The sequence below is a fragment of the Schistocerca gregaria genome, chromosome 5 (assembly GCF_023897955.1).
Source record: "Schistocerca gregaria isolate iqSchGreg1 chromosome 5, iqSchGreg1.2, whole genome shotgun sequence".
In the NCBI taxonomy this organism is placed as follows: domain Eukaryota; kingdom Metazoa; phylum Arthropoda; class Insecta; order Orthoptera; family Acrididae; genus Schistocerca; species Schistocerca gregaria.
Genome location: NC_064924.1, coordinates 208,547,805 through 208,573,610, shown reverse-complemented (window position 1 = coordinate 208,573,610; position 25,806 = coordinate 208,547,805). Strand labels below are relative to the sequence as shown.

The window sequence follows — 25,806 nt, the reverse complement described above, 5'->3', positions numbered from 1 at the left end:
TTTATTTACATTATTACAAAACTAAAATACTAAGACTCCTTATCAGTATAACAACTGAAAATATGAACATTATCTTAAGCACCTTACCAGCAGACAGTGAGTTCTGATCAAACAGAATGCATTACACCAGCTAAGTTTTCTAAATTAAAAGAAAGCAAGGAGTCTTGAGATCGAGTTTTCACTACTTTTCCACTCCCACACCACGGAGGACAATGGGGGCACCTTGGGAGAAAAGCGTAACATTTACAGACACGAGTTTACAGAATATTACCTACAAGGTTAACATATTCTATAGTCGGTGACAGCATTAATGCCCCTTGCTGCAGACCTCGGCAAGGAATGCTGCATAGTCAACTCGGCTGAAAGTGCACAGGCAGTAACTACATTACATTCTTGCACCTTGGCAACATGACAGACCGGCTCGTCTGAATGTGCTAGATGTTTGAAGAAAGACTACACTTTAAAAATAAGGTCCCTTGTCTGTTTGTGAAACACTTGGTTTCTTCTAGGAGTTTCAGCCATTATGAGAAAATTTGCATAACACACGGGAATTAATCAACGTTTCACACATGTAAAACACGACAGAATGATCAAATATGACCCAAGTTTACACAGCATGGAATGTGGAAACAGATTGAGTGCTGACTGGCTAGCTTCATAGCTGCCTACTGTGCATCCTCAGCCCAGAGGCCATAAATGCTGCTGTTGACTATGTGGTCTAACCTTTGTATATAACTGTTTCACACAATTCTTACCGAATGAAGAAAGTATCGACCTGTTTTATGGCACGGAAGTATTAACAATGCTAAATTACTACATTTTTTGTGCAATACATATTTATTGACACTTTATTTCATTCACAAAGTAGTTATCATATTACAATTTCAATTCTACATTAAAAAAATCTTCATGGTATAACAAAACAAAGAGAAATTAAGGCAAATTTCAATCATATTCTCCTCTTCTGAGTACTTATGTATAAAACATTATTCCCTCGGATAAATGCATCACCATACTTGTTTTTCAACTGACCGTTCACATATTCTTCAGTCTGTTCTAATGCAATGTTCATGTAACCATCAAGACAGGCAAGAACTCCTGCAAACAAAGATGTATAGAGCTTAAAACTTAATGTTCTGGTTAGTGTGTCAAAGGTTGTTTCTACTGACTGATCTCAAATTCTTAAGAGCAAATTAATAAATTACACTGGAAAACACGTGCTTCCAAATCTAAATAATAATACTGGTTGTAAAAATTACTTAAACATAACCTTTTTACCAAGAGGATTCAACAACGGTTATTCACTGACGTTCCAAAACATCACGAGCACTTCCCACCGCAGGATGGGAGGCCGCCTGGTTGCACTAGGGGGTACATAACATGGTAAGGAAGTATATATGCAGAGCAGAGATGAATGTGGTATCACTCTAGATACAATATGGGCCACAAATGGGAAAACTGACAAACATAAGTGACTTTGACAAAGGGCAGATATGTTATGGTGCCACACCTGGGAAGGTGCATTTCAAAAATGGCAGAGCTGATCCGCTATTTGCATAGTGCTTCTGTGAAATGTGATGGAAGGACAGTGAAACCAGAGGTAAGCAAGATGGTACAGCCTGATCTGCACAGCAGGATTAGTTGGTTTGTGGGATTGAAGGGACCAGACTACTAGGGCCATCGCTCCCTTTTTCCATGAACTTTTAACATCCACAAAGAATAAGAACAAACAATGGTGACACCTAGAGACAATACAGGACAAGAAAGACACAGACAGAGACCAGAAAAAAGGAAATCAAATAACACCGATTGTGACAGTGGTTGGCCGACCACAGAAACAAAAAAGGAAAAGTCACCAACCAAGAAATGCAGTAAAAACCTCTGTCTAAATAGGTGGCCAAAGGCCAGACTCAACACAAAAAAAGGACAAACACTTAGATCAAGCGATAAAAACCACCTGCACAAATAAAACTCAAAACCAAATTTGCCATTGCAACGTCATCTGATAAAAGTGCAGGAAGCTTATCAGGCCTTGCAAATGTCTGCCTCAGCGGAGTTAAAAGCGGACAGTCCAACAAGATGTGGATCACCGTCAAAGCTGACCGGCAGCGACATAAAGGTGGGTCCCCACAACACAATAAATAGCTGTGTGTAATCCAGGTGTGGCAAATGCACAGCTGGCACAGGACAACAGAGTCCTTGCGAGAGATCCGCAAGAAGGAGCACCACGCACCGGTAGCCTCGATGGCCCGAAGTTTGTTGGGTGAAGGAAGAGTACGCCATTCTTCACCCCAGGTGCGAAGTACCTTCTGCCACAAATCTGACCTGAGGTCACTCTCTGAAAGGCCAATCTCCAAGTCTGGTGTACGGACAGCCTGATTGGCCAGCACATCAACACGTTCATTTCCCGGGATGCTAATATGACACAGGGTCCACACAAAGACCACAGAGTGGCCGCAACGGGCAAGAGTATGTAGGGTCTACTGGATAGCGATCACCAGACGAGAACGAGGGAAACACTGGTTGATAGCTCGTAAACCACTCAGGGAGTTACTACAGATAATGAAGAAATCACCTTAGCACGAGTGAATATACTCTAGGGCGCAAGTGATGGCGAACAGCTCGGCAGTGAAAACAGTGCAGCCAGCCGGCAATGAGTGTTGTTCATAATGATCCCCTGGGGTATGAGCATAACCGACACGACCAGCAACCATCGAACCATCAGTATATACGTCAGAGCCATGAAATGTGTCAAGGATTGAAAGAAATCAACGACGGAGGGCCTCAGGAGGGATTGAGTCCTTTGGGCCCTGTGTCAAATCAAACCGAAGGCATGGGCAGGGCACACACCACGGTGGTATACATAGAGGGGCCCGGAAAAGAGGTGGAAGAGGAAAAACCTCAAGCCCAGAGAGAAGAGCTCTGACGCGAGCCGCGGTCATACGCCCTGGCCAGGGCCACTGTTCCGAAAGATTGACGAGTGACTGAGGGAACAGCAGACGATAATTGGGATGCCCAGACAAGCTACAAACGTGTGTAGCATAAGCGGCCAGTAATCGTTGGTGCCAGAACTGCAATGGACGAACAGCTGCCTCCACAAGTATGCTGTTCACAGGGCTTGTCCGGAAAGCTCCAGTGGCGAGTCGGATCCCGCTGTGAAGGATGGGGTCCAGGAACTGCAATGTAGAAGGTGATGCCGAACCATAAGCTAGGCTCCCATAATCTAGACGGGACTGAATTAACACCTGGTACAGCTGTACAAGGGTAGACCAATCAGCACCCCAGCTGGTGCAACTCAAGCAACGAAGAGCGTTAAGATGGTGTAGGCACTTCTGTTTAAGCTGCCGAATATGAAGGCGCCAAGTCAACCGGGTATCAAAAACCAATCCCAAAAACTGATGCGTCTCCACCACAGCTAGAGGTTCGCATTCAAGAGAAAGCCATGGCTCAGGGTGAAAAGTGCGTCGCCGGCATAAATGCATAATGCACGTCTTGGCAACCGAAAACTGGATGCCATGCGCTACAGCCCAAGACTGCACCTTGCAGATAGCACCCTGCAGCTGCTGTTCAGCAGCTGCAATATCAGTGGAACTAAAGTATAGGCAGAAGTCGTCAGCATACAAGGAAGCTGAGACAGATGTTGCCATCACCAAAGCGAGCCTATTAATTGCAATTAAAAAGAGGCAGACACTTAAGACAGATCCTTGCAGTACCCTGTTCTCCTGAACTCGGGAGGAATTATGGCAGGTCACAACTCGCACATGGAAGGAACGAAGCGACAGAAAATTTTGGATGAAAATTGGGAGCGGACCCCGGAAACTCCAACCATGAAGTGTAGAGAGGATGTGATGTCGCCATGTCGTATCGTATGCCTTCCGCAGGTCAAAAAAGATGTCAACCAGATGCTGATGGCGGGCAAAGGCCGTACGGATGGCAGACTCCAGGCACACCAGATTATCAGCAGCAGAGCAGCCCTTACAGAACCCACCCTGAGACGGAGCCAGAAGGCCCCGAGACTCAAGTAGCCAACTCAACCTCCAGCTCACCATACGTTCGAGCAACTTGCAAAGAATGTTGGTGAGGCTAATGGGGTGGCAGCTGTCCACCTCCAGTGGTGTTCTTGCCAGGTTTCAACATGGAGTTATGATGCTTTCCCACCATTGCAACAGGAATTCGCCCTCAACCAGAAATGGTTGTGAAGGTCTAGGAGGTGTCGCTGGCAGTCCACCGAGAGGTGTTTGAGCATCTGACAGTGGATGTGATCTGGTCCGGGAGTCGTATCAGGAAAAGTGGCTAAGGCACTTCGAAATTCCCACTCACTGAACAGAGCATTGTACGATTCAGGGGGGGCACTTGTGAAATGAAAGGCTCCGACGTTCCAACCACTCTTTCAAGGAGCGGAAGGCCAGAGGGTAATCTGCAGAAGCACAACTCTGAGCAAAATGCTCTGCTAAGCAGTTTGCAGTTTTGTTGCAGTCAGTACAGACTGCTCCATTCAGTGAAAGCGCAGGTACACTGACGGGGGTCCAATAGCCATTGTGTCACCTAATCTTGGCCCAAACCTGCAATGGAGAGATACGGAGGCCAATGGTGGAGACATATCTTTCCCAGCACACCTGCTTGTGTTGGTGAATAAGGCGGCGGGCTCGCGCATGGAGCCATTTAAAGGCGATGAGATGTTCCAATAAGGGATGCCGCTTTTGACGCTGGGGTGCCCAACTGTGATCTTTAATCACCTCAGCGATCTCAGGCGACCACCAAGGCACAGTCCTCCACAGAGGGGACCCAGAAGAACAGATAATGACAGAATCTGCGGCAGTAACGATGCCAGTGGTGATCGAGTGAATCACTGCATCAACGACGTCATTGGAAAGAGGCTCAGTAGTGTCCATGGAGGAGAATAATTCCCAGTCAGCCCTATTCATAGCCCATCAGCAGGGGCACCCAGAAGAGTGACGCTGTGACAGTGACAGAAAGATCGGAAAGTGGCCACAACCACACAAGTCATCATGCACACTCCACTGGACAGATGGTAATAGGCTAGGGCTGCAGATCAAAAGGTCGATGGCTGAGTATGTACCATGCACCACCCTGAAATGTGTGAAGGGAAAGGTCGAGCTGTGCCAATACTGGATCAAAGATGCTGCCTCGGACTGTTGCCATTGATCCACCCCAGAGAGGATTATGGGCATTGAAGTCACCCAGTAACAGAAAAAGTGGCAGCAATTGTGCTATCAGCGCAGCCAGGACATGCTGCGGGACATCACCATCCGGTGGAAGATAGAGACTAAAGGCAGTAAAAGCCTGAGGCGTCCACACCCAAACGACGACAGCCTCTAAAAGTGTTTGTAGAGGGACAGAATCGCTGTAAAGAGAGTGAAGAATGTAGATGCAGATGTCACCAGATACCCTCTCATAAACTGCCCGGTTCCTATAATAACCCTGATAGACAACAAGGGCGGGGGTTCGCATTGCCAGAAACAGTTTCTTGAAGAGCAGTGTAGAGGAAAGGGTGAAGGCTGAGAAGTTGTTGCAGCTCAGCAAGATGGTGGAAAAATCCGCTGCAGTTCCACTGGAGGATGACACTGTCCATGGCCAAGAAAGGCGTGAAGGGACCGGGGAGGCAGATTACGCGGCTGGGTCACCTGCTGCCACCGACTAAATATCTGTGGGAATGACATCCATTGTGCCTGAGAGTCCGGAGAGATCTAGGTCGTCAACGAACACCAGAATCTCTACCTCGCCCTCAGACGCAGAGCTTGTAGGTTGCGGTAGGGTGGGTGCCACCACAAGTTCCTTCATCTTAGAGGTCTTCTTCTTTGACTTTACTCGCTGCTCCTTGGGTTTCAGTGGCTGGGAGGGCTTCACCGATTCAGTCTCCAGAACAAAGAAGGATTGTGAAGCCCTATGGCTAGCTGCTTGCGGGCTCTTATGCCACTGACGGGCGTCATCCTTGCCACTTGTGAAAACCTGGGAAGGGAGGGACCCAAGGGACCCCTTGCGAGCGAGAGGAGCCGAAGAATTTGGACGTTTCTCCTGCTTAGAAGCGGGGATGGAAGTTCCCGATTGTGGAGGGGGGGGTGCTACCCCCGAAGTAGGTGGCAACAGGGTGGGTAGTGCCACCCATGGGCAAGGGAGCATGTGGAGTTTTACAGCTCGGTGATCCGACTGGAATTTGCTGAACTGATGGGGCTATCATGGTTGTCGTGGCGGCGGCATATGAGAAAGTCATTCGCATAGGATGGAGTTGTTCATGTTTCCTCTTAGCCTCAGTATAGGTCAGTCGGTCCAAGGTCTTTTATTCCATTATTTTCCACTCTTTCTGTATGATCCTGCAGTCTGGCGAGCAAGATGAATGATGCTCTCCGCAGTTGACACAGATGGGAGGCAGGGCACATGGAGTGTTGGGATGGGATGGGCACCCGCAATCTCAACATGTGAAGCTGGAAGTACAGCGGGAAGACATATGGGCGACTTCCAGCACTTAAAGCGCTGCATCTGGCGAGGGATATAGGGCTTGACATCAAAGCGGTAGACCATCAACTTGAGATTCTCTGGGAATGTATCACCCTCGAAGGTCAAGATGAAGGCACCGGCAGCAATCTGATTATCCTTCGGACCCCAATGAACGTGCTGGACAAAATGAACATCTCGACGCTCAGCTCATCATCGGACTGCATAAGAAGGCCCCGATGGAAAATAATACCCTGGACCATATTTAAACTCTTATGGGGTGTGATGGTAACAAATATCCCCCCCCCCCACTTGTGACAAGCAAGTAACCTTCGTGACAGGGCAGAGGATGCTGTTTTTATCAATTCTGACCCAGAACGCATTTTGGACAAGCCCTCCACCTCCCCAAACTTCTCTAAATACTCTATGAAGAATTGAGGCTTTGTTGACATGAAAGACTTCCTATCAGCTCTCCTACAAACTAGGAACTGGGGCGAATATGTGTCACTGCCATCCTGAGCCTTATACTCCTCCCACGTTGTGGCCAGGGAGGGGAATGACTTGGGATCATATTTCTGAGTGTTGAATTGAGCCCGAGAATGCTTAGAAACTGCTGGCGGCTGGCCAGCCGTGAGAGATGATGTACCATGCTTCATTGTGGGTCATCCGCCCTGATGCCACCCACCCCGACCAAGGGCCCTCTCCACAGGCACCACCCAGCCTCAGCAAGGGCCATCTGGCAGGATGGCCATTGCCGGGAGTCCCAATACCCCAGGGAGACAGGCATCTATTCCTTGGCACACGTGGAGATCATCAGGCATCAGCAGAGCGATCCCTGTGTTGTCAGGGGGCTACAACCAACAGGGTACATGGCGGCAACAGGAAGCCCATGGTCGTTGTCTCCACAAAAAGCAACACTGCACAGTGCGTGGTGGAAATCGCACCCAGGAATTTATCCTCTCCCAAGAGATGGGGAACGAGCAGGATGGCAATGCAATGATGAGAAAGCTGGCTAAAGGTCTCAATGCACGATTTTTTCTGTGTTATGGTTTTAGGGCGCAAAACTGCTACGGTCATTAGCACCCAGTCTGTGACTTAGGAAAAGGCATAAATGGGAACGAAACTCAAAAAATTGGAGAAACTAAAAATAGAAGGAAAGCTTAAAAAACCACTATAGAAGAGGGTTGTTGTTCCCAAAAAGAGCTTCAAATGACTGACATCTCACAGTCACTAATAAACTCGAGAACGCAATCAGCTGAGCGCGTGTCATCTGCTAAAATCGAAGATATATCAGGTGACAGCTGTAGACGGATGCGTAACGGAGTAAAATAGGGGCACTCAAGTAAAAGGTGTCTTACCGTCCACAGCTGAGAGCAGTGGGGACAGAGTGGGGGAGGATCAATGGCTAAAGACACAGTGCCCTATCCGGAGTCTAGTTAAAATTACCTCCTCCCGACGACGCGTTCGGGATGAAGAGGTCCAAGCACAGGGAAGAGCTTTCACGTCCCTCAATTTATTATTGGGAAGTGTCGACCAATGTGCGTGCCATAAAAGAGCAACACTATGACATAAACAACTTCATAGATCGGCGAAGGGAATTGTGCGAATAACTGGCTGAAGAAGAGAGACTGCAGCCTTGGCTGCTATATCAGCTGCCTCATTTCCACAGATACCAATGTGTCCTGGGATCCAGAGGAATGCCACAGAGATGCCCCCCAACTGGAGCAAGTGGAGGCAGTCTTGAATCCGGTGGACCAGGTACAGAGCTTTGAGACTGCGGAGAGAGCTGAGAGAATCTGAACAGATAACATACTGTATCCGCTGATGGCGACGGATGTATTGGACAGCCTAGAGAACATTGAAAAGCACCGCAGTATAAATCTAACACTGGTCAGGAAGCCGAAATAGATTTGGGGCGTCGCCAACAATATAGGCACTCCCTACACCTAACGATGTTTTCGAGCCATCAGTGTAAATAAATGTGGTTTCCTTCATTTGTGCACATAGAGTAGCAAATGGCCGACGATAAACAGGTGGAGGGGTACCATCCTTGGGAAATTAACAAAGGTCACGGAGGAGGCAGGTCCAGGCATGGATCCAAGGCGGTGCTATAACCCAAGTTGTCAAGAAGGTTTTAGGAAAGCGGAAGGAAAGAGAATGGAGCAGTTGACGGAAGCGGACTCCCGGTGGTAGTAGCGAGGAAGGGCGGCCTGCATACCCTAAATCCAAGGAGGCATCAAAAAAAATGTCACGGGCCGGATTAGCAGGCATAGAAGACAGATGGCTAGCATAACGACTCTGAAGGAATGCTCACCGATTGGACAGCGGAGGTTCAGCAGTCTCAGCATAAAGGTTTTCCACAGGGCTGGTGTAAAAAACTCCAGACACTAAACGTAATCCACGGTGGTGGATAGAGTCGAGACGCCGAAGAATAGACGGCTGAGCAGAGAAGTAAACTATGCTTCCATAGTGCAATTTCGAGCGCACTAAGGCGCTATAGAGGCAGAGAAGGACCACTTGGTCCGCTCCCCAGGAGGTACCATTCAGGACACGGAGGGTGTTGAGGGATCGCAGACAGCGAGCCGAAAGGTAGGAAACGTGGGGGGAAGAGAACAGTTTTCTGTCAAACATGAGACCCAAGAATTTAGCGACGTCCAAAAATGGAAGGTTGACAGGTCCTAGATGTAAGGAGGGTGGAAGAAACTCCTTACAATGCCAAAAATTAACAAAAACGGTCTTACTGGGAGAAAAGTGGAAGCTGGTTTCGATGCTCCAAGAGTGGAGGCAATTGAGACATCCTTGAAGACATCGTTCAAGAAGGCTGGTCCATTGAGAGCTGTAGTAGACAGCAAAATCGTCCACAAAGAGGGAGCCTGAGACATCAGGAAGGAGACAGTCCATAATTGGATTTATGGCAATGGCAAACAGTACAACACTCAGCACGGAGCCCTGGGGTACCCCGTTTGCTTGGGAGAAAGTACGGAGAGAGTAGTGTCCACCCGCCCTCTAAATGTGCGCTCTGCCATAAATTCGTGAAGAAAAAGGGGCAGCCGACCTCAAAAGCCCCAAGAGAACAGTGTGCGGAGGATGCCCGTCCAAATCGTATGCTCTTTCCAGATCAAAAAATATTGCTACCGTTTGGCGTTTACGGCGAAAATTGTTCATGATATACATGGAGGGAGCAACAAGATGGTCAACTGCAGAACGATGCTTTCGGAAACTGCATTGGGCAGGTGTTAAAAGACTGCTGGACTCCAGCCACCAAGCTAAATCGCAATTCACCATATGCTCCAAAACCTTACATACACTACTCATGAGAGAAATGGGGCAACAGCTAGTGGGGAGATGTTTGTTCTTTCCAGGTTTCGGAATAGGAACAACGATAGCTTCCCGCCATTGTCTGGGAAAAGTACTGTCGGTCCAAATTCGATTATAAAGGCGAAGGAGGTAACGCAGACTATGGGTTGACAAATGCAGCAACATTTGGATGTGGATACCATCCGGTCCAGGGGCGGAGGACCGAGAAGAAGAGCGTGCATCTTGGAGTTCCCGCATGGAGAAAACAATATTGTAGCTTTCGCGATTTTGAGAGGAGGAAGCAAGAGGTTGTGCTTCCGCTGCACGTTTCTTCGGGAGAAACGCTGGCGGGTAATTTGAAGAGCTCAAAATCTCAGCAAAGTGTTGACCCAATGAGTTAGAAATTGCGACGGGGTCCACTAACGTATCTTGCGTGACAGTGAGCCCAGAGACCGGGGAGAAACTAGGTGCGCCAGATAACCGTCGACTGACTCCAAACATCCGAGGAAGGAGTGAAGGTGTTAAATGAGCTAGTAAAGAAGTTCCAGCTTGCCTTCTTGCTATCGCGGATGACACGACGGCATCACGCACGGAACTGCTTATAGCGGATACAGTTGGCCAAAGTAAGATGGTGGCGGAAAACGCGAAGAGCATGTCGCCGCTCACGTGTTGCGTCATGGCATGCCTCTTTCCACCAAGGAACTGGGGGGCGCCGGGGCAATTCGGAGGTGCGTGGTATTGAACGTTCCGCAGCTGTAAGAATAACGTCTGTAATATGTGTGACCTCATCGTCGACGCCAGGAAAGTGACAGTCATTGAATGTCGCTAGAGACAAAAAAAGCGCCCAATCGGCTTGGGCAAACTTTCAGCATCATGGGCGCATGTATGGCAGTTGAGGCTACAGTCTAAGGACACATGGAAAATGGTCACTTGAGTGTGTATCATCAAGGGCGAACCATTCGAAGTGCCGAGCTAGCAAAACAGTACCGACCAAAAGGTCCAAATGAGAAAGTTGCCGTGAATCCAGACAAAAATGTAGGGTCCCCAGTGTTCAGGCAAACACGATCCGCTTGGTGGAAGACATCTAGCAATAGTGAGCCACGCGGACAAGGATGTGGAGATCTAAAGCGGGTGGTGGGCACTGAAGTCCGCAACCAACAAATAGGGGGGGGGGGGGGGGGAGGGGGGGGGAGCTGATCAAGCTGATGAAGGAGATCAGCTTGTGTCATTGGTGTGGACGATGGAATGTATAGAGTACCAAGAGAAAAGGTGTACCCAGAAAGAGAAAGACGGACAGCGACAGCTTGGAAGGAAGTGTTTAAGGGGATTGGATGATAATGGAGAGTATCATGCAGAAGAATCGTAAGTCCTCCATGTGCTGGAGTGACTTCAACAGAGGAGAGATCAAATCGGACAGACTGAAAATGGGGAAGAACAAAGTGGTCGTGGGGACGCAGCTTTGTTTCCTGAAGACAGAAGATGACCGGTGAGTAGGATCTTAAGAGGATCGACAATTCATCCAGATTGGCTCGAATGCTGCGGATATTTCAGTGGATAATGGACATAGGGCGAACATAAAATGGAGGAATGTGACCAAGGTTGCTTTCAACACAATGACTGCTCAGAGCTTGCGAGCAACAACATGGAACGGCATTCAGCCGAAGGCAGAAGATCCTGATCCATAGGTTGTTCAGGAGCAGCTCCTGCCACCAGCGATCGGCCGGTTGATCGGCCGCCAGCAGTGTGCCTCGGCAACACACAAGACGGCCGAGGGCGGCTACCGCCAGGTGGTGCTGCAGATGAAACAAGCCGTGGCGGAGAAGGAGAGGAACTGGGTTTCTTATTAGCCTTCTTGGAAACATGATGTTTAGATGAAGGAGGAACTGATGGTTGTGAAGTTGGGGTACGTAAAAAAAATCTTCACGCGTATGCCCTTTTTTCGAAGTCTTGGTGTCTGACTTTTGGGCTCGAGATTTAGCAGAACCCGATGAAGGGTGAGCCATAGAGTGAGCAGACGAAAGTGGGGAGGTTGAACAGGCGATCTTTGCGCTGGCCGATCGGACGACCGTGGAACTATAGGTGAGATCACAAGTCTTCGTGGCCGCCTCCTTTGCTGGCCGATGAGAGGCAAGGACAGTGCTGTATTTTCCTGTCCGAGGCACAGTGGGCTTTCGACTGGTGAATAATTTTCGAGCAGCAAAGTTCGACACCTTTTCCTTCACTCTGATTTCCTGAATGAGTTTTTCATCTTTAAAACTGGGGCAGTCTCGAGAGGAAGCAGCATGGTCACCCATACAGTTGGTGCAACGAGGGGATGGAGGTGGATAAGCATCCTCATGGGCATCCTTGCCACACGTAACATATTTGGCTGGCTTGGAACAGGACTGGCTGGTGTGATTGAACTGCTGACACCGATAGCAATGCGTAGGGTTTGGGATGTAAGGGCGAACAGAAATTATCTCATAGCTCACTTTGATTTTTGATGGGAGTTGAACTCTGTCAAATATCAAGAACACAGTACGGGTTGGAATTATGTTCGTGTCAACCCTTTTCATGACTATGAACAGCCATTACGTCCTGGGTCACACAGGTAGTGTTGAATTTCCTCGTCGGACAATCTGTTGAGGGAGCATGTGTGAACGACCCCACGCGAGGAATTTGAAGTGCGGTGCGCTTCCACCCAGACAGGGAAGGTGTGTGATAGCAATTTTTTTGCCTGGAGGGTACTGACCGTTTCTAACAACAAGGTGCCATTTCGTAATCTGGAACAAGACTTTACAGGACCTGCAATAGCGTCGACACCTTTCTGAATAATGAAAGGGTTGACCGTGGAGAAGCCATGACCTTCGTCAGACCGAGAAACAACAAGGAACGTGTGGCAACGATGGAAGGACTGTCTGTGGATGAGACTCATTGAACTTACGCTTGTGAGCAGACTTAGCAGAAGATGAGGAAACCATTGTGATAATATCCCACATGATTACCGGTGTCTCTGACAGCGCGCTGCTTCCTTGTGGAGGCCCTCTCTGAGGGCACTCCCACCTTAGGTTATTGTTCATACCTCCCGAGAAACATACGGAGGGACCAATCGGCACTTTCGGAAGGTATCAGCTCGGATAATCACCCCTCCCTGGGCCTGGCGGTTACCGGGGGGTACGTACGTGTCCCACCTGTCCACCTGGGGTGGGAAATTACGTGTTACCCCGTCACCGGCTACACATGGAAATGTGTGGGTCGGCCTTCAGACACGCACAGCGAGGAAAAAAGAGAAAGGGGAAAAAAACAAAGGGAAAGGAAGGAAGAGGGGTCTCAAATGCCGCAGCGGAGAAAAGGGCAAAGAAAAGAGGTAAGGAAAAGAGAAGGACAAAGGAAGGACGAAGACTTGCAAGCAGAGAAAACAAAGAATGTGTTACATTTTCGACCATCTGTCTCCGGACGTAGGCACAAAACATACTCCCAGAGGGGGAGAAAGGGAAGGAAAGAGGCGGAGGTGGGGGGGGGGGGGGGGGGTAGATGGGGGATGGGGAAGGATGCGGAAAGGGAAGGTATGCAGCCTGGAAAGGAAGGCCACATTAGCTTGGGGTCCCGTGCTTGCTACACACATATCCACAAAAAGAGTTGTGGACCCCCTGAGGGGTCAATGCATGATGGACACAATGCACCATGTAAGGTGCCCTTCCCCAGTTGGCTCGCTCTTTGGAAGAATTTGAAAATATCGAGGTCAAACCCGAGAGGGGACCATCACATACAGGCCAAAATCGTTTGAGACTCCTTTTAGTCGCCTCTTACAACAGGCAGGAATACCGTGGGCCTATTCTAATGCGAATCATGAAAGGTTGACGACGATGAGCACAAAGTGGTGAGGGATAACCACTTAACAAATGGTGATGTCTAAAATGACAACCAAGCTAAAATGATCTCTTCATGGCAAGAGGGCCAAGAGGAGGTCGGCCAAGTCAGAGGGAGAAGTCTAATGTCCCAGAGCTTGCTCCAATGAACGGAAGGACAGTGGTGAAGCCAAATTGACACCATCTGCTGACAAGACTGACATGGAGGAAGGAATGGATGAACTAGTGGGCTGTGGTAAAAGGACTGCAGCCTTGTTGCCTTTCAGACTGACATGACCACAGGCCCACAAACATCACATTGGTTCCCTCAAGAGTGAGCAAGTGGACACTTTCTTGGACCCATTGCAATAAGGGATGGACTGTGTACAGCACACAGAGGCTTTAAAGGGCACTGAGAGAATCAGAGCACATGACAACTCAAAAGCCTGTGTCACCTCATGTAGTTTGGCGTGATGCAGGGCAAAGAGCTCTGCTGTAAATATTCAACAGTGTTCTGGAAGGCGATACTGAAAATAATCAGTGCCAACGATGAAGGCACAGCCGTCACCATGGTTGGTCCAAGAGCCATCAGCATACCGAAAGGTACTATCATGAAGTTCCGTGAGAAGGTCGAGAAACTTACAGGGACAGATTGCATCTACAGTAGTTTCTTCAGAAGTGAATGAAGTCCAAGTTGAATACTGGCTGCTACAAGAAGCCAAGATGGTAAAGGATTCACATCCATCAGGAAGGTGGCAGGTAGCACGAAGTTAAGATACCAGAGCAATAGCTGAAAACAAACTCCAGGAGGTAACAGAAGAGGGACGTGCCCCATACTGGTGGTCAATGGAGTCTTAGGATAGAGGAGACACAGGATGGGTGGCCGGGCATGGCAGACACACAGCATGCTATCTGCAGAGAACACCAGATCGGTATGACAGCAGTAGTTTGGCAGCTTCTACATAGAGATTATAAACCACAATGGTGGATTTTATTTAGACATGCAAGATGTGTGGATGAGCAGATGCATAAACAAGACACCCACAGTCTAGTTTCAAACGGGCAAGGGATTGGTACAAACAGAGAAGAGTAGTCTCCGATCTGCTCCCCATGAAGTACCGCCTAGGACAGGTAGGACATTAATGGACTGAGTGCAGCTGCAACCAGATAAGACATGTGGGAGGACCTACAAAGTTTCCGATCAAGGATGAGCCCGAGGAATTTCATAATTTCAGCGAACAGAAGAGCAACAGGCTCAAGATGTAAAAATGGTGGAAGAAATCCATTGTGCCACCAGAAATTCATACAAATGGTTTCATCACAGGAAAAGCAAAAGCCATTGTTGAAGATGCTGCTCAAGGAGACAAGTTAGTGGAAACTGCAATAGACTGCAATTTTGTCAACGATAAGGGAGCCAGAGATGCTGTGTGGGAGACAGGCCATAATGGGTTTAAGGGTTACAACAGAGAGGACGATACTAAAGATGGAGCTCTGAGGCACCCACTTTGCTGGATAAAGGTGTCCAACAAGGCAGAACCCACATATACCTTGAAAACTCTCTTAAAAATTCCTGAAGGAAATTGGGTAGGCGGTCTCAGAAGCCCCACGTATAGGGAGTATGGAGATACCAGTCCTCCAGCAGGTGTCATAGGCTTTCTCCAAATCAAAAAACACGACCACACGCTGGTATTTCTTCAGAAAAATGTTTGTGGACATGGGTTGATAAAGTGACAAGATAGTCAACTGCAGAATGGTGTGCTCAAAATCCACATTGTGCAGCAATTAGTAAATTGTGAGACTCGAGCCACCATACCATCTAAGCATGAATCATACATCCCATCACCCTGCAAATGGAGTGTTAGCGACAAGGAAGGCTTCATGCCAACATCTGGGAGACATGCCATCTGCCCAGATGCAATTGTACATATGAAGGAGAAAGTGCTTGCCTGGAAGAGTGTGAACATTGTCCGGCCCTGGGCAGAAGACAGGGATGAAGTGAGAGCACGAGCTAGCTCCCTCATAGAAAAGATGGCATTGTAGCATTCACAATGCTGAGAGAAGGTATCACCCAAGCCGCCTCCACTCATTTCCAATGGAGGAAGGTGGGGTTATAGTGTGTGGAGTTCAAAACCTCTGCTCAATAGTGGCCCAAGGTGTTGGAGATAGTCATAGGGTCCACAACAACATCACCTGCTATGGTAAGGCAAGAAATCGGGAAATGGACCTTGGTTCCAGAGAACCAATGGAGGTTGCCCCACATGACGGAAGAGGGAGTGGAACTGTAAAAAGGACAAGTAAATGATATCCAGCTAACTTTTTTGCAATACTGAAGAATGCGATGACACTGTGCATGCAACTATTTATAACAAATACAGTTTGCCAGCATAGAATGACAGTTAAAAATGCAGAGAACATGTCTACACATGCGAATTGTGCCGCGGCATGCCTCAGTCCACCAAGGTACCGGGATATGGTACGGTAAAGGTGAAGTGCGAGGCATGAACCATTCTGCAGCGGTAAGGAGAATGTTTGTAAGTTATTCTACCTGGTCATCACAACTGAGGAAGTGCTCTTCATTGATGGTCACCAGGGAGTAAAGACTCTAGTCAACCTTAGAAAACTGTCAATTGGGTTTACACGTAGGTAGGGTGAGAGATAGCAAATGGATTGCACATGGGAAATGGTCACTTTAGTATGTGATAGAGAGAATGGACCAATCGAGATGACAGACTAGCTGGGCAGTGTAGAACAAGGGGTCTAAATGGGAATAGGTGTGCATGGAGTCTGAACAGAATGTGAGTACTCCAGTGTTATGGCAGGCGAGTTGATTACAAAGCCAACAAAGAGGACACCTCTCAGACAGGTTCACGAAGAGCCCCAGAGGAAATAGTGTGCATTAAAGTCACCACGCAGGAAAATGGGGAAAGGGAGTTGCCCAATAGGCTGAAGGAATTCTGCCCCGGCAACAATGAATGACAGAGGGATGTAGACGGTACAAAGAGAAACGGTTAATGAAGGAAATGGGGACTGCAACAGCTCGCAGCTGGGTGTTCATTGGTTTGCCAATAAATGTCATCCTGGATGGGCAGCATGACTCTTCCATGAGATGGAATGCCATCCTCAGGGCGAAGGTCAGAGTGGACTGGAAGGAAATGCAAGAGAAAAAAAGCCATTATGATGACGCAATTTTGTTTCCTGCAGGCATAAAACAAGCAGATGCTGTGATTCCAAGAGCAGCCATAATTCCTCCTTGCTGGATCTAATGCTGCGAACATTCCACTGGAGAAGAATCATGATGGGGAAAGGAGGCTAGGGAAAAAACGAAAGGCTTGTCACCTTGGCAGCTGACAAGTGCCAGCCTTCGAAGACCCACTGCTACAAGGTGCAGAGACTATAGGATCCTATTCCACAAGATCTCCAACAGATTCAGCATTTCCGCTGGGCCAGACTGCGGATTCCAGGACAAAACTGTTGGCAGTATGTAGAGGTAAAATGTAGGTCAGGCCATAGAGGCATCAATCTGCGACACCATTGAAGAGGATCTGCGAGTCTGAAGAATATAATTTGCCTTTGATTTCTTGGAGCCTTTGTGGTCATTAGATGAAGACTCGGATGCTTGTTAGATTGAGGGGCATAAAAAGTCTTTTTAGGAGTATTCCTTCTATCCTTTCTGGTGTAGTACGTGATTTCACAGCTGGAGGTGAAGATCTGGTGGCTTGCTGTACAGCTGGAGAGGAGACAGGGTTACTACCATGACATTAAGTGATTTTACAACCTTGGTGCTGAGGTCACAGGTCTGTGGCTGTGGCTGCATCAGAAGATTAGCCAACAACTTACGGGTGACCAAGGTAAGGCATTTTTTCCTTCACCCAGGTCTCTTGGATCACTCACTCATCGACATATACACAGGCCATTCTTAGGCTGAGGCTGCACGCTCACCACAGAAATCGGTACAGCAAGGGGAATGAGGAGGAGGAGGAGGAGGAGGAGGAGGAAGAGGCAGGCAATCACCCTCGTGAGCATTCCAACCACAAGTAAAACATTTGGTCATGTTTTGACAGGACATTTGAGTGTGATTATAACATTGACATTGGTAGCTGCTAATCAGGTTTGGAATGCACGATCGGATCACGATGACTCCATAGCCTGCTTTGATCTTCGATCGAAGCAGCACAATCACACATGAGAAAAATAGTGTGTGAAGGCACTATCAACCTTTTTCATCGCTCAATGGACTGCAGTGATACCCTGATCAGAGAGGTAAGATCGTATTTCTCCCTCGGTAAGACTAACGAGCAGCCTAGCATAAATAACAACTTGTGAAGAATTCAACACTCAATGGGCTTGGACATGAACAAGATAGCCGTGGAGGAGCGAAGCTGCAAGCAGTTGCTGGGCTAGAGAATCACAACTGGTCTCCAAAAGCAAAGTGCCATTAAATAAAAGAGTAGGATTTCACAGGGCCAGTAACTGCATCAACATCTTTCTGAATGATAACCAATTTAATCTTTATGAAGGACTGACCTCCTCCGTCTGTGATACCACAAAGAACTGAGGTGCTACTGGCAGAGTCTTGGAATCTTTAGCCTTATTCCACTTACATTTAGTAGGTGCAGACAGAGATGTTGATTGGCTCACTGCAAGAAAATTCTCATGATTGCCAGCATCTCCGATGGTGCACTGCTTCCAACTGCCCCCCCCCCCCCCTTCAGAGGGGGGGATTCACCAACCTTAGGTGATTGTTCACACCTGCCCAACTTCTGACAGAGGGACCAACTGGCAATTTAGGAAGGTAACAGCTCAGGCAATCACCCGACCCTGGGCTTGGTCTGAACCAGGGGATATGTGCAAACCCTACTGTCGACCTGGGGCTGGGAGTTACATGTTATCCAGTCACCTGTTATGTGTCAAACACACAGGGAAAAAGAAAAAAAAGAGGAACCTCAAACGCCAAAGCAGACTAAGCATATGAGATGGAGAATGAATAAAGATTCAAGAAAAAATAGAGGAAGAACTGTTCTGAGAGGATACTAAAACTTCAGAACACATTCCCAAAAATACCACAGACATGTCCCTCAAGGGAGGGGAAAAAGAATAGCAGGAGGCTAGACATGCAGCATGGAAGGGGAAAGGTGCTGCAAAGGCTGGGGCCCACAGTAACCAAGCATGAGCTCATCAAAGGGTGGTGAGCCCCCTGGGTTTGTGTAGCACACTTGATGACATAGTACAATGCTCCTGCACGCACAAGTGTTTTAGAGCATGCCATTCACTGTGTACTGTTGACAGATGGCTCCAGTTTGTTCTCATGTTGAACCAATGACATTAATTACAACAGCAGTGGACACAGCATGTCAGAGTGGACCATTAGCATATAGAAAAGTGTCGCCTGGCCATGCGAATCATGTTTCTTGTTACACCAGATCAATGGTCATATCCAGATATCCCATGATCTGGGTGAACAGCAAGTCAACACATGCACCGCACAACAGATGCTGATTTGTGAGGTCAGTATTATGCTATGACGTTCAACTGGCCTTCCATGAGGCCTTTACTTGTAATTGAAGTCACCATGAGAACTATGGGCTATGAAAATTATTGCAGACTACCAGAATCCTTTCATGCCTCGTGCCTTATCCAATGTCAATGACTTTTTCAGCAGAGTCCCTTATCATTTAGCTACAAAATGGCAGGTCAGCAACTGGAAGCAGTTAATTCCATAAATTATCTGGGAGTACTTATTAGGAGTGATTTAAAATGGAATGATCATATAAAGTTGATCGTCGGTAAAGCAGATGCCAGACAGATTCATTGGAAGAATCCTAAGGAAATGCAATCCGACAACAAAGGAAGTAGGTTACAGTACGCTTGTTCGCCCAATGCTTGAATACTGCTCAGCAGTGTGGGATCCGCACCAGGTAGGGTTGATAGAACAGATAGAGAAGATCCAAGTTTCGAGAACATACCTTCACCGAAGAGTCAAGCAGTATATTGCTCCCTCCTACGTATATCTCGCGAAGAGACCATGAGGATAAAATCAGAGAGATTAGAGCCCACACAGAAGCATACCGACAATCCTTCTTTCCACGTACAATACGAGACTGGAATAGAAGGGAGAACCGATAGAGGTACTCAGGGTACCCTCCGCCACACACCGTCAGGTGGCTTGCGGAGTACGGATGTAGATGTAGAGTAACTTTCCTTATCACAAAGCTAGAATTGTGCTACCACGGTTTGCACATGATAGTGAACTCCCACATTGATGACTACCACCTAATTCACTTGATCTGAAACTGATTGAACACATCTTACGCAATTGGACAACAATTTCATATCCTCCACCCCATTACTTTCTACAACTGTGCAACCTCTATGTAAACATCTCATGCCACATAACTCTGGTAACCTACAACAGACTTGTGGAAATCATTGCTGTACTGCATTCCATGATGGACCAACTCTGTATTAAAGAGGTGTTGATAATGTTTGGCTCACAAATGTATGTAACAAACTAAGTACTTGTGGTTAAAATGGAACGGGATCATAATCTACTGTTGTATTGTTTGTGGAACTGTACTTCTATATTTTCCAGTAATGGGAAAGGTTTTATGTAATGATTATACAAATGCGTGGTGCCTGTTCTTTCATACATTTAAATTGAAGGGGATCACAGCAGTCAGCTGCAGCAGGGCATTAAGCGGAATTCTGGGTTCAACTCCCACTCCAGTACACATTTTCACTTGATGCTGCTGATTCCACTTAATGTCCCGCTGCAGCTGACAGCAGTGATCCCTTCACAAAGTCACTCTTCCTGCCACTTCAGTACAACAAACTGTACTAAAAATGATGTACTTTGGAGAGACCTTTATGTGGTGTACCACTGAAACTCCACTTTTTGTAATTTCAAATTAGAAATATATGCCCTATGCCTCCATAGATGTCAAAGGAATTAAGTCAAGTATACATATGAAAAATCATCAACTATGGCATTTCAACTTCACGGGCACTGAACGATGGGAGCTGCTCAATTGGCTTCTGTCAGACAACAACACAGGCCAGATGATCTTGTCAACCAATCATAACATACACATATTCCTAGTTGTCAGAAAGGGGCCACTGGTTGCTGACTGACAGATTTGCAGCTTAGCCCGAGGTCCCAAAGTCTGAGTTAAGTCGGAAGGTAACAGTTTGGTTGCTAGTTGGCAAAGTAAAATATGTGAAAGCAAATATCTCACTTGGTGGGGAGTTATCTGTAGCTTACCTCAAGGCCAGGTACAATTGGCTGACTAGGTCATGTTTCTCGTGCTGTGATTGGCTGAGAAGCAAATCAAGCAGCCACCATTCTGATTTCAGTGCTGCCACAGCTAACATGCTGTATTCGGCAGTTTTCATATATAATTGTGTATTATAAAACTATGCAGTTTCAATGATAGACTACAACAAATATTTCTCCAAAAGGGATTGTTTTCAGTAGGGTTAGATTTTGCTACATTGGTATATAAAATCACTATTTATCGAAGCAATTTAAAGAAACTAGAGAATCTTTATGACCAGATGGAGATTTGAAGCCTGCTCATCCTAAATCCATGTCTAGTGTATCAATCATGACACCACTTCCACTACATAGTTAGCTTTAATAATCACTTTATAATGCACCTCAACATGTCTTTCATTCTTCTCTGGAACACAGCAATAGTTTGTTTAGGGAAACTGAGCAAATATATTGAGCAAGTATAAATGAACAATGCCCTCATTACTGTTGCAAAGGTTATCTTAATACCAGCAGAAAATCCAAGCGAGTTTAATGCAAAAACACAGTAGGGCCTATCATACACAAGGCCTGTTCTGGCCAGATGTAAGGAAGACGTGGAAAGTTTGTTGAAATTAGTGGACAGCATGCTTACATAGAAACAGTCTTAATTTTTTTAAAAAAAATCAGTAATGCCTGTAGTGTAGAAGTGAAAATTCTATCTAGGAAGGAAGATCATACAGGATGGCCAATGCAAGGAAGCTGTAGGTAAAACGACACAGGCGAATAAAGTTTCAATGAATTGAAAGAGAATTAATCAGAATGATGCAAAATTACTACAAAATTGCTGAGAAAACAGGATTACATGTTAATGAAGAAAAGACAGAATACCTGCCCATAAGTAAGAAAACCAGAAAAGATGCATGTCTGACTGTAGATGGATTCAATTTAAAGACTGTTGACCACTTCAAGTACCTAGGAAGTCTTTAGTAATAACAACAGAACTGCTAAAGAAATGGATGCCCATTTATCAACAGCAAACAAGACAGTTTTTTGTTTCATCAAAATTCTAAGAAAAAGATCACTCAGAAGTAACTTCAAAATCCGCTTATATCAATCTACCATTATACCTGTGATGTTGTATGGATGTGACACATTAACATTTAGAAAGAAAGGAGAAGAAAAACTTAATATTCGAAAGAAAAGTACCAAGGAAAATTTTTGGACCTGTATATGACAAAAATAACATGGAATGGAGAAGAGGAAGAAAAGAAGAATTAAGAGGGCTGTACAAACACAACAATATTCTTGAAGTTCTCAAGAGGAGAAGGTTGAATTGGGCAGGCCACAGAGCAAGAATGACAAGAGACTACCTAGAATGGCATTTAGCAGAATAGATGGAACGAGAAGAAGAGGGAGACCCAGAATCAGATGGTGGGATAACATTCGGAAGGACACAACTAGGATGAACAGCAACAGCAACAGGACAAACAGCGCAATGGACTGGCAGAAGTGGAAGAGGCTCAGAGAAGGCGTATGGTCGACAAGGCACTTGCCACATGTAAAGTAAAGTCGTATGGAACTGGGCAAAAAGTATGTCTCGACCACAGCACTGTACGGAAAAAAAAGACTGAAGAAGACACCCAAAGCATGCGAAGTTATCAAAGAAAGTTGAAAATTAGGTGAATAGATAAAGTGTCTGACGGCATACTAAAAATAATTGGTACTGAAGTTTATGAAAGACCCTTTCTGTAAGAAGGGATGGGCTAGTGGGACATATGTTATGGGATCATGAATAACTTTGTGCTAGAGGGAGCAGTAATGGGATAAATAGAAGGGACACACAAAAACTAGAATATGCAAATTACTTACAAAGGAACAAGAAACAAAGTTCAAACCAGCATCGTTTTTCACAGAACAAAATTATATTCTAGACTGCCTAGGGAGATGAAAAAGATTACTAAAAGACTTTTGTTTACAATGGCAACTAAAACAGTCATCAGAATAATTAGTGATTAATAATTTTATGTGATAACTACTAGACTCTGCCACACTGCAGTACTTCATCATAATGTAATGTTTTCACATGAAAATCATTTGCCAAGATCTGTGGGGGATGGCAGTAACGTCTTGTCATTCTGCTGAAGTTCAATACCGCTTTATCATGGAGGGATGCTGTCTCAGTTTTCCAGGCAGACTAAGGGGAGGGCATGAAGACATGCATGGGGTGTAGTTGCATGTTTATGGGCTTGGAGTGATGCAAGTGGTATAACAGCATGTTCATGGTCCACATATCAACAAAAGGTGTCAGTGTGTACAGTGGTGAAGAGCAAAACTATGTTTTCTGACATAAGTTATGTGGAGCAAACTGTGTGTAGACCAAAGAATATTGTACAATAGGGACCAACCCAATGAGACAGTTTGGGTGAATGGAGTGTGCTCTACATGGCTATCCTGATTTCGGTTTCCCTAAATCATTTCAGGCAATTGCCAGGATTGACCACCTACCCCACTCTAATGAAAGTACACGTACTGTAAGACTTGCCTGGCTGATTAAAAAAGTATTACAAAAGTACACAGTAGTTACTATACATAGAGATGGAAAGGTATGCACAAGACGAGAAACATAGGGCATAATCCGTATTATTTCAGGCAGGGGGTTACCTTCATAGTCTCTGATGTTATCGAATTTAGTATATGTTGAAATTCAGGAGTAAGTAAGAAACACATATTTCTTTGAAATCATAAAGCAATTATCTTCCAAATAAAAATAACCCACAAAATATTTAGAACTGTTCCAGAGATACAGCATTTTAAATTTTATTTTACGAAAATAGCATCTTTAAATGGTATGCGCACTGTCATCTTTGCAGGGCTGTATATCTGAGCAGATATTTTTTTTTGGGGGGGGGGGGGGGGACAAAAAATACGTATTCCTTATTTAATCCTTCATTTTACCATACGTTAAATTCAATAACATCTAAGACAATGAAGGTAAGATTTTTTCCTAACCTGCCTGAATTGATATGGACTATGCCATAGAGAACACCATTAAATGTACCTGAAAACAAAAACTTTGAGAAAGTTTACAACAGCATGGATTTTCCGCATATTGTGAGAAGAATCTGAAACAAAATACCCTACATTTTTCTCATATTTGTTGAATATGTGCAGCACGGACTGGGAAGGACCTTCTGGGACTTAATACTGAAGATTATTTTTACACTGGGATACAGTAGGCTACCTAACTTCACTTATTAATGAACACTTTGGCTTCCTACTCAAAAATACCATCATGAAGGACAATTCTCGCATGTGCAATCATGCATCTTAAGTTCACTGAGCCTTCATCAATTTTTTACGATTAATATGCTATTTACACCATACTGATATGTGAAGAGCCTTCGCCAAATACTGCATATAAAAATGGTGTCAAATAACATTTTACTTTAATGGTGGAAAAGTAATAGTAAAAATGAGGGATATATTTTCCGTTCATACTATCAGGAACTATCAGTTCGTGGCTGATCACTGTGATAACAGTATCAACGGAAACTAATTTACACAAATTTATTTCCCTGCGTTTATAACGTGCATCTGGCTTATTTTAAAGTCTGGATTCTTACACGGTCGTGCGTGTCAGCAAACTTCTTATGCTAAAAGGCCGCAAGAAAGCTTCTCACAGCCAATATTTTAGATACTGCCTCAATATGACAAACCAGTTTAGTTAACTACTGGGGCAAGGCGGAAAGAGAAATCAAGCTGTTGTTTTCAGTTCAGAGGCTGGTGTGCTGCAGTTCTCCATGCTACTCATCCTGTGCAAGCTGCCTCATCTCAGAGTAACCAAATGGTAACACAAGTAAAAAGTTATCTTTAATTATTGCTATCTGAAGCGTACCTCGGTAATCAACTCCACTGTTCAGCTTGACAACTACAGGGCGCCCATGTATCTGCTGGATGAACTGTGACAAAGCTTCTTTCCGGCTCATTTTTGTGTATTTTCTTTCTTTCAAAAGTCTGCAATTCTCTTAGGCGAAATTCATTAGAGTCAACGCTACAGTTCTGATTTTTTTTTTGTCCCATGTACCCTTTTCTCTTCGATCTGGCACTGCACACCACAAATGCACAAACAATGTACAACTGCCAATTTCGCGTCTAGCGGTTTAGGTTTCGATCTATCGATACATTACAAGCATACGAATCGTACATTACAAAATACAGACCACAGTGGATGCAAAGATAGACTGGAGCAAAGAGGTATTAGGGAACACACAAAGACCATAGAGGTAGAACAAGGGGAGATGGCGCTACAGACTCTGATTGTTTACAATTGCTTCTTGTTCGTTATTTCTGTCTTGTGCACGCGATATTTGTTTTATACATTAAATGTTACACTGTTTTAATGAACAACACAGCATAATGAACGCAAATTCAAACGTTTTTATGGTCTTAAATGCGTATTTGATACAGTAATACGACACGAAAATATGACGCTTCTGGCATCAGTACTGTAATTCCTTTTTGTTTATACACTTCGAATAACCGAGAAGAGAAGAATGTCCTATGAAAAGCGTGCTATCGTAATCCATTTCTATTGACTTTCATTGTGTTTGTGTCGATAATTGATAAAGCCAGAACTCCAAAAGCAATGATTGGTAGTTTAGAGGCACCAATTTGTATTCGATGCATTTTCAAGTCAAATGCAAATTTTAAATGTTCAAGTTTGCAAGAAACTTATCTTATATCCTTTGGTGTCTCATGGATGTATGCAGGGATGATATAAACAAGCCAGCTGTCATGTCAACAAAGTGAAAGATTTGTAGTGACCTATTTGTGACAATCGATCCCTACAAGTGTACAATGTTTCATAAACATTCCGTGAAGTGTTATAGTTATTCTTTGACTTACCTTTTGTTAGTTATTCCGTGCTGTTCGTGCCTACACAATTCATTCATGCGTGTACTGTTAAGTTATTGCTACATA

At 45.6% G+C, this 25,806-nt stretch overlaps 1 protein-coding gene across 1 annotated transcript; it reads right to left on the bottom strand.

Moving 5' to 3' along the window:
• Nucleotides 1-840: 840 nt before the first annotated feature.
• LOC126272347 (U6 snRNA-associated Sm-like protein LSm6) lies at nt 841-25,051 on the bottom strand. The gene is made up of 2 exons (XM_049975146.1): nt 24,722-25,051; nt 841-1,098 (listed from the first exon to the last, which is right to left on the bottom strand). The coding sequence occupies exons 1-2, from the start codon at nt 24,810-24,812 to the stop codon at nt 950-952; spliced, it is 240 nt and encodes a 79-aa protein (XP_049831103.1). The 5' UTR covers nt 24,813-25,051; the 3' UTR covers nt 841-949.
• Nucleotides 25,052-25,806: the final 755 nt, after the last annotated feature.

Coding starts and splice junctions, on each gene's coding strand:
- LOC126272347 (XM_049975146.1), bottom strand. CDS start 24,812: ATGAGCCGGAAAGAAGCTTTGTCACAGTTCATCCAGCAGATACATGGG. Junction 1,099..24,721: donor CAGTGGAGTTGATTACCGAG/GTACGCTTCAGA, acceptor CTTTGTTTGCAG/GAGTTCTTGCCTGTCTTGAT.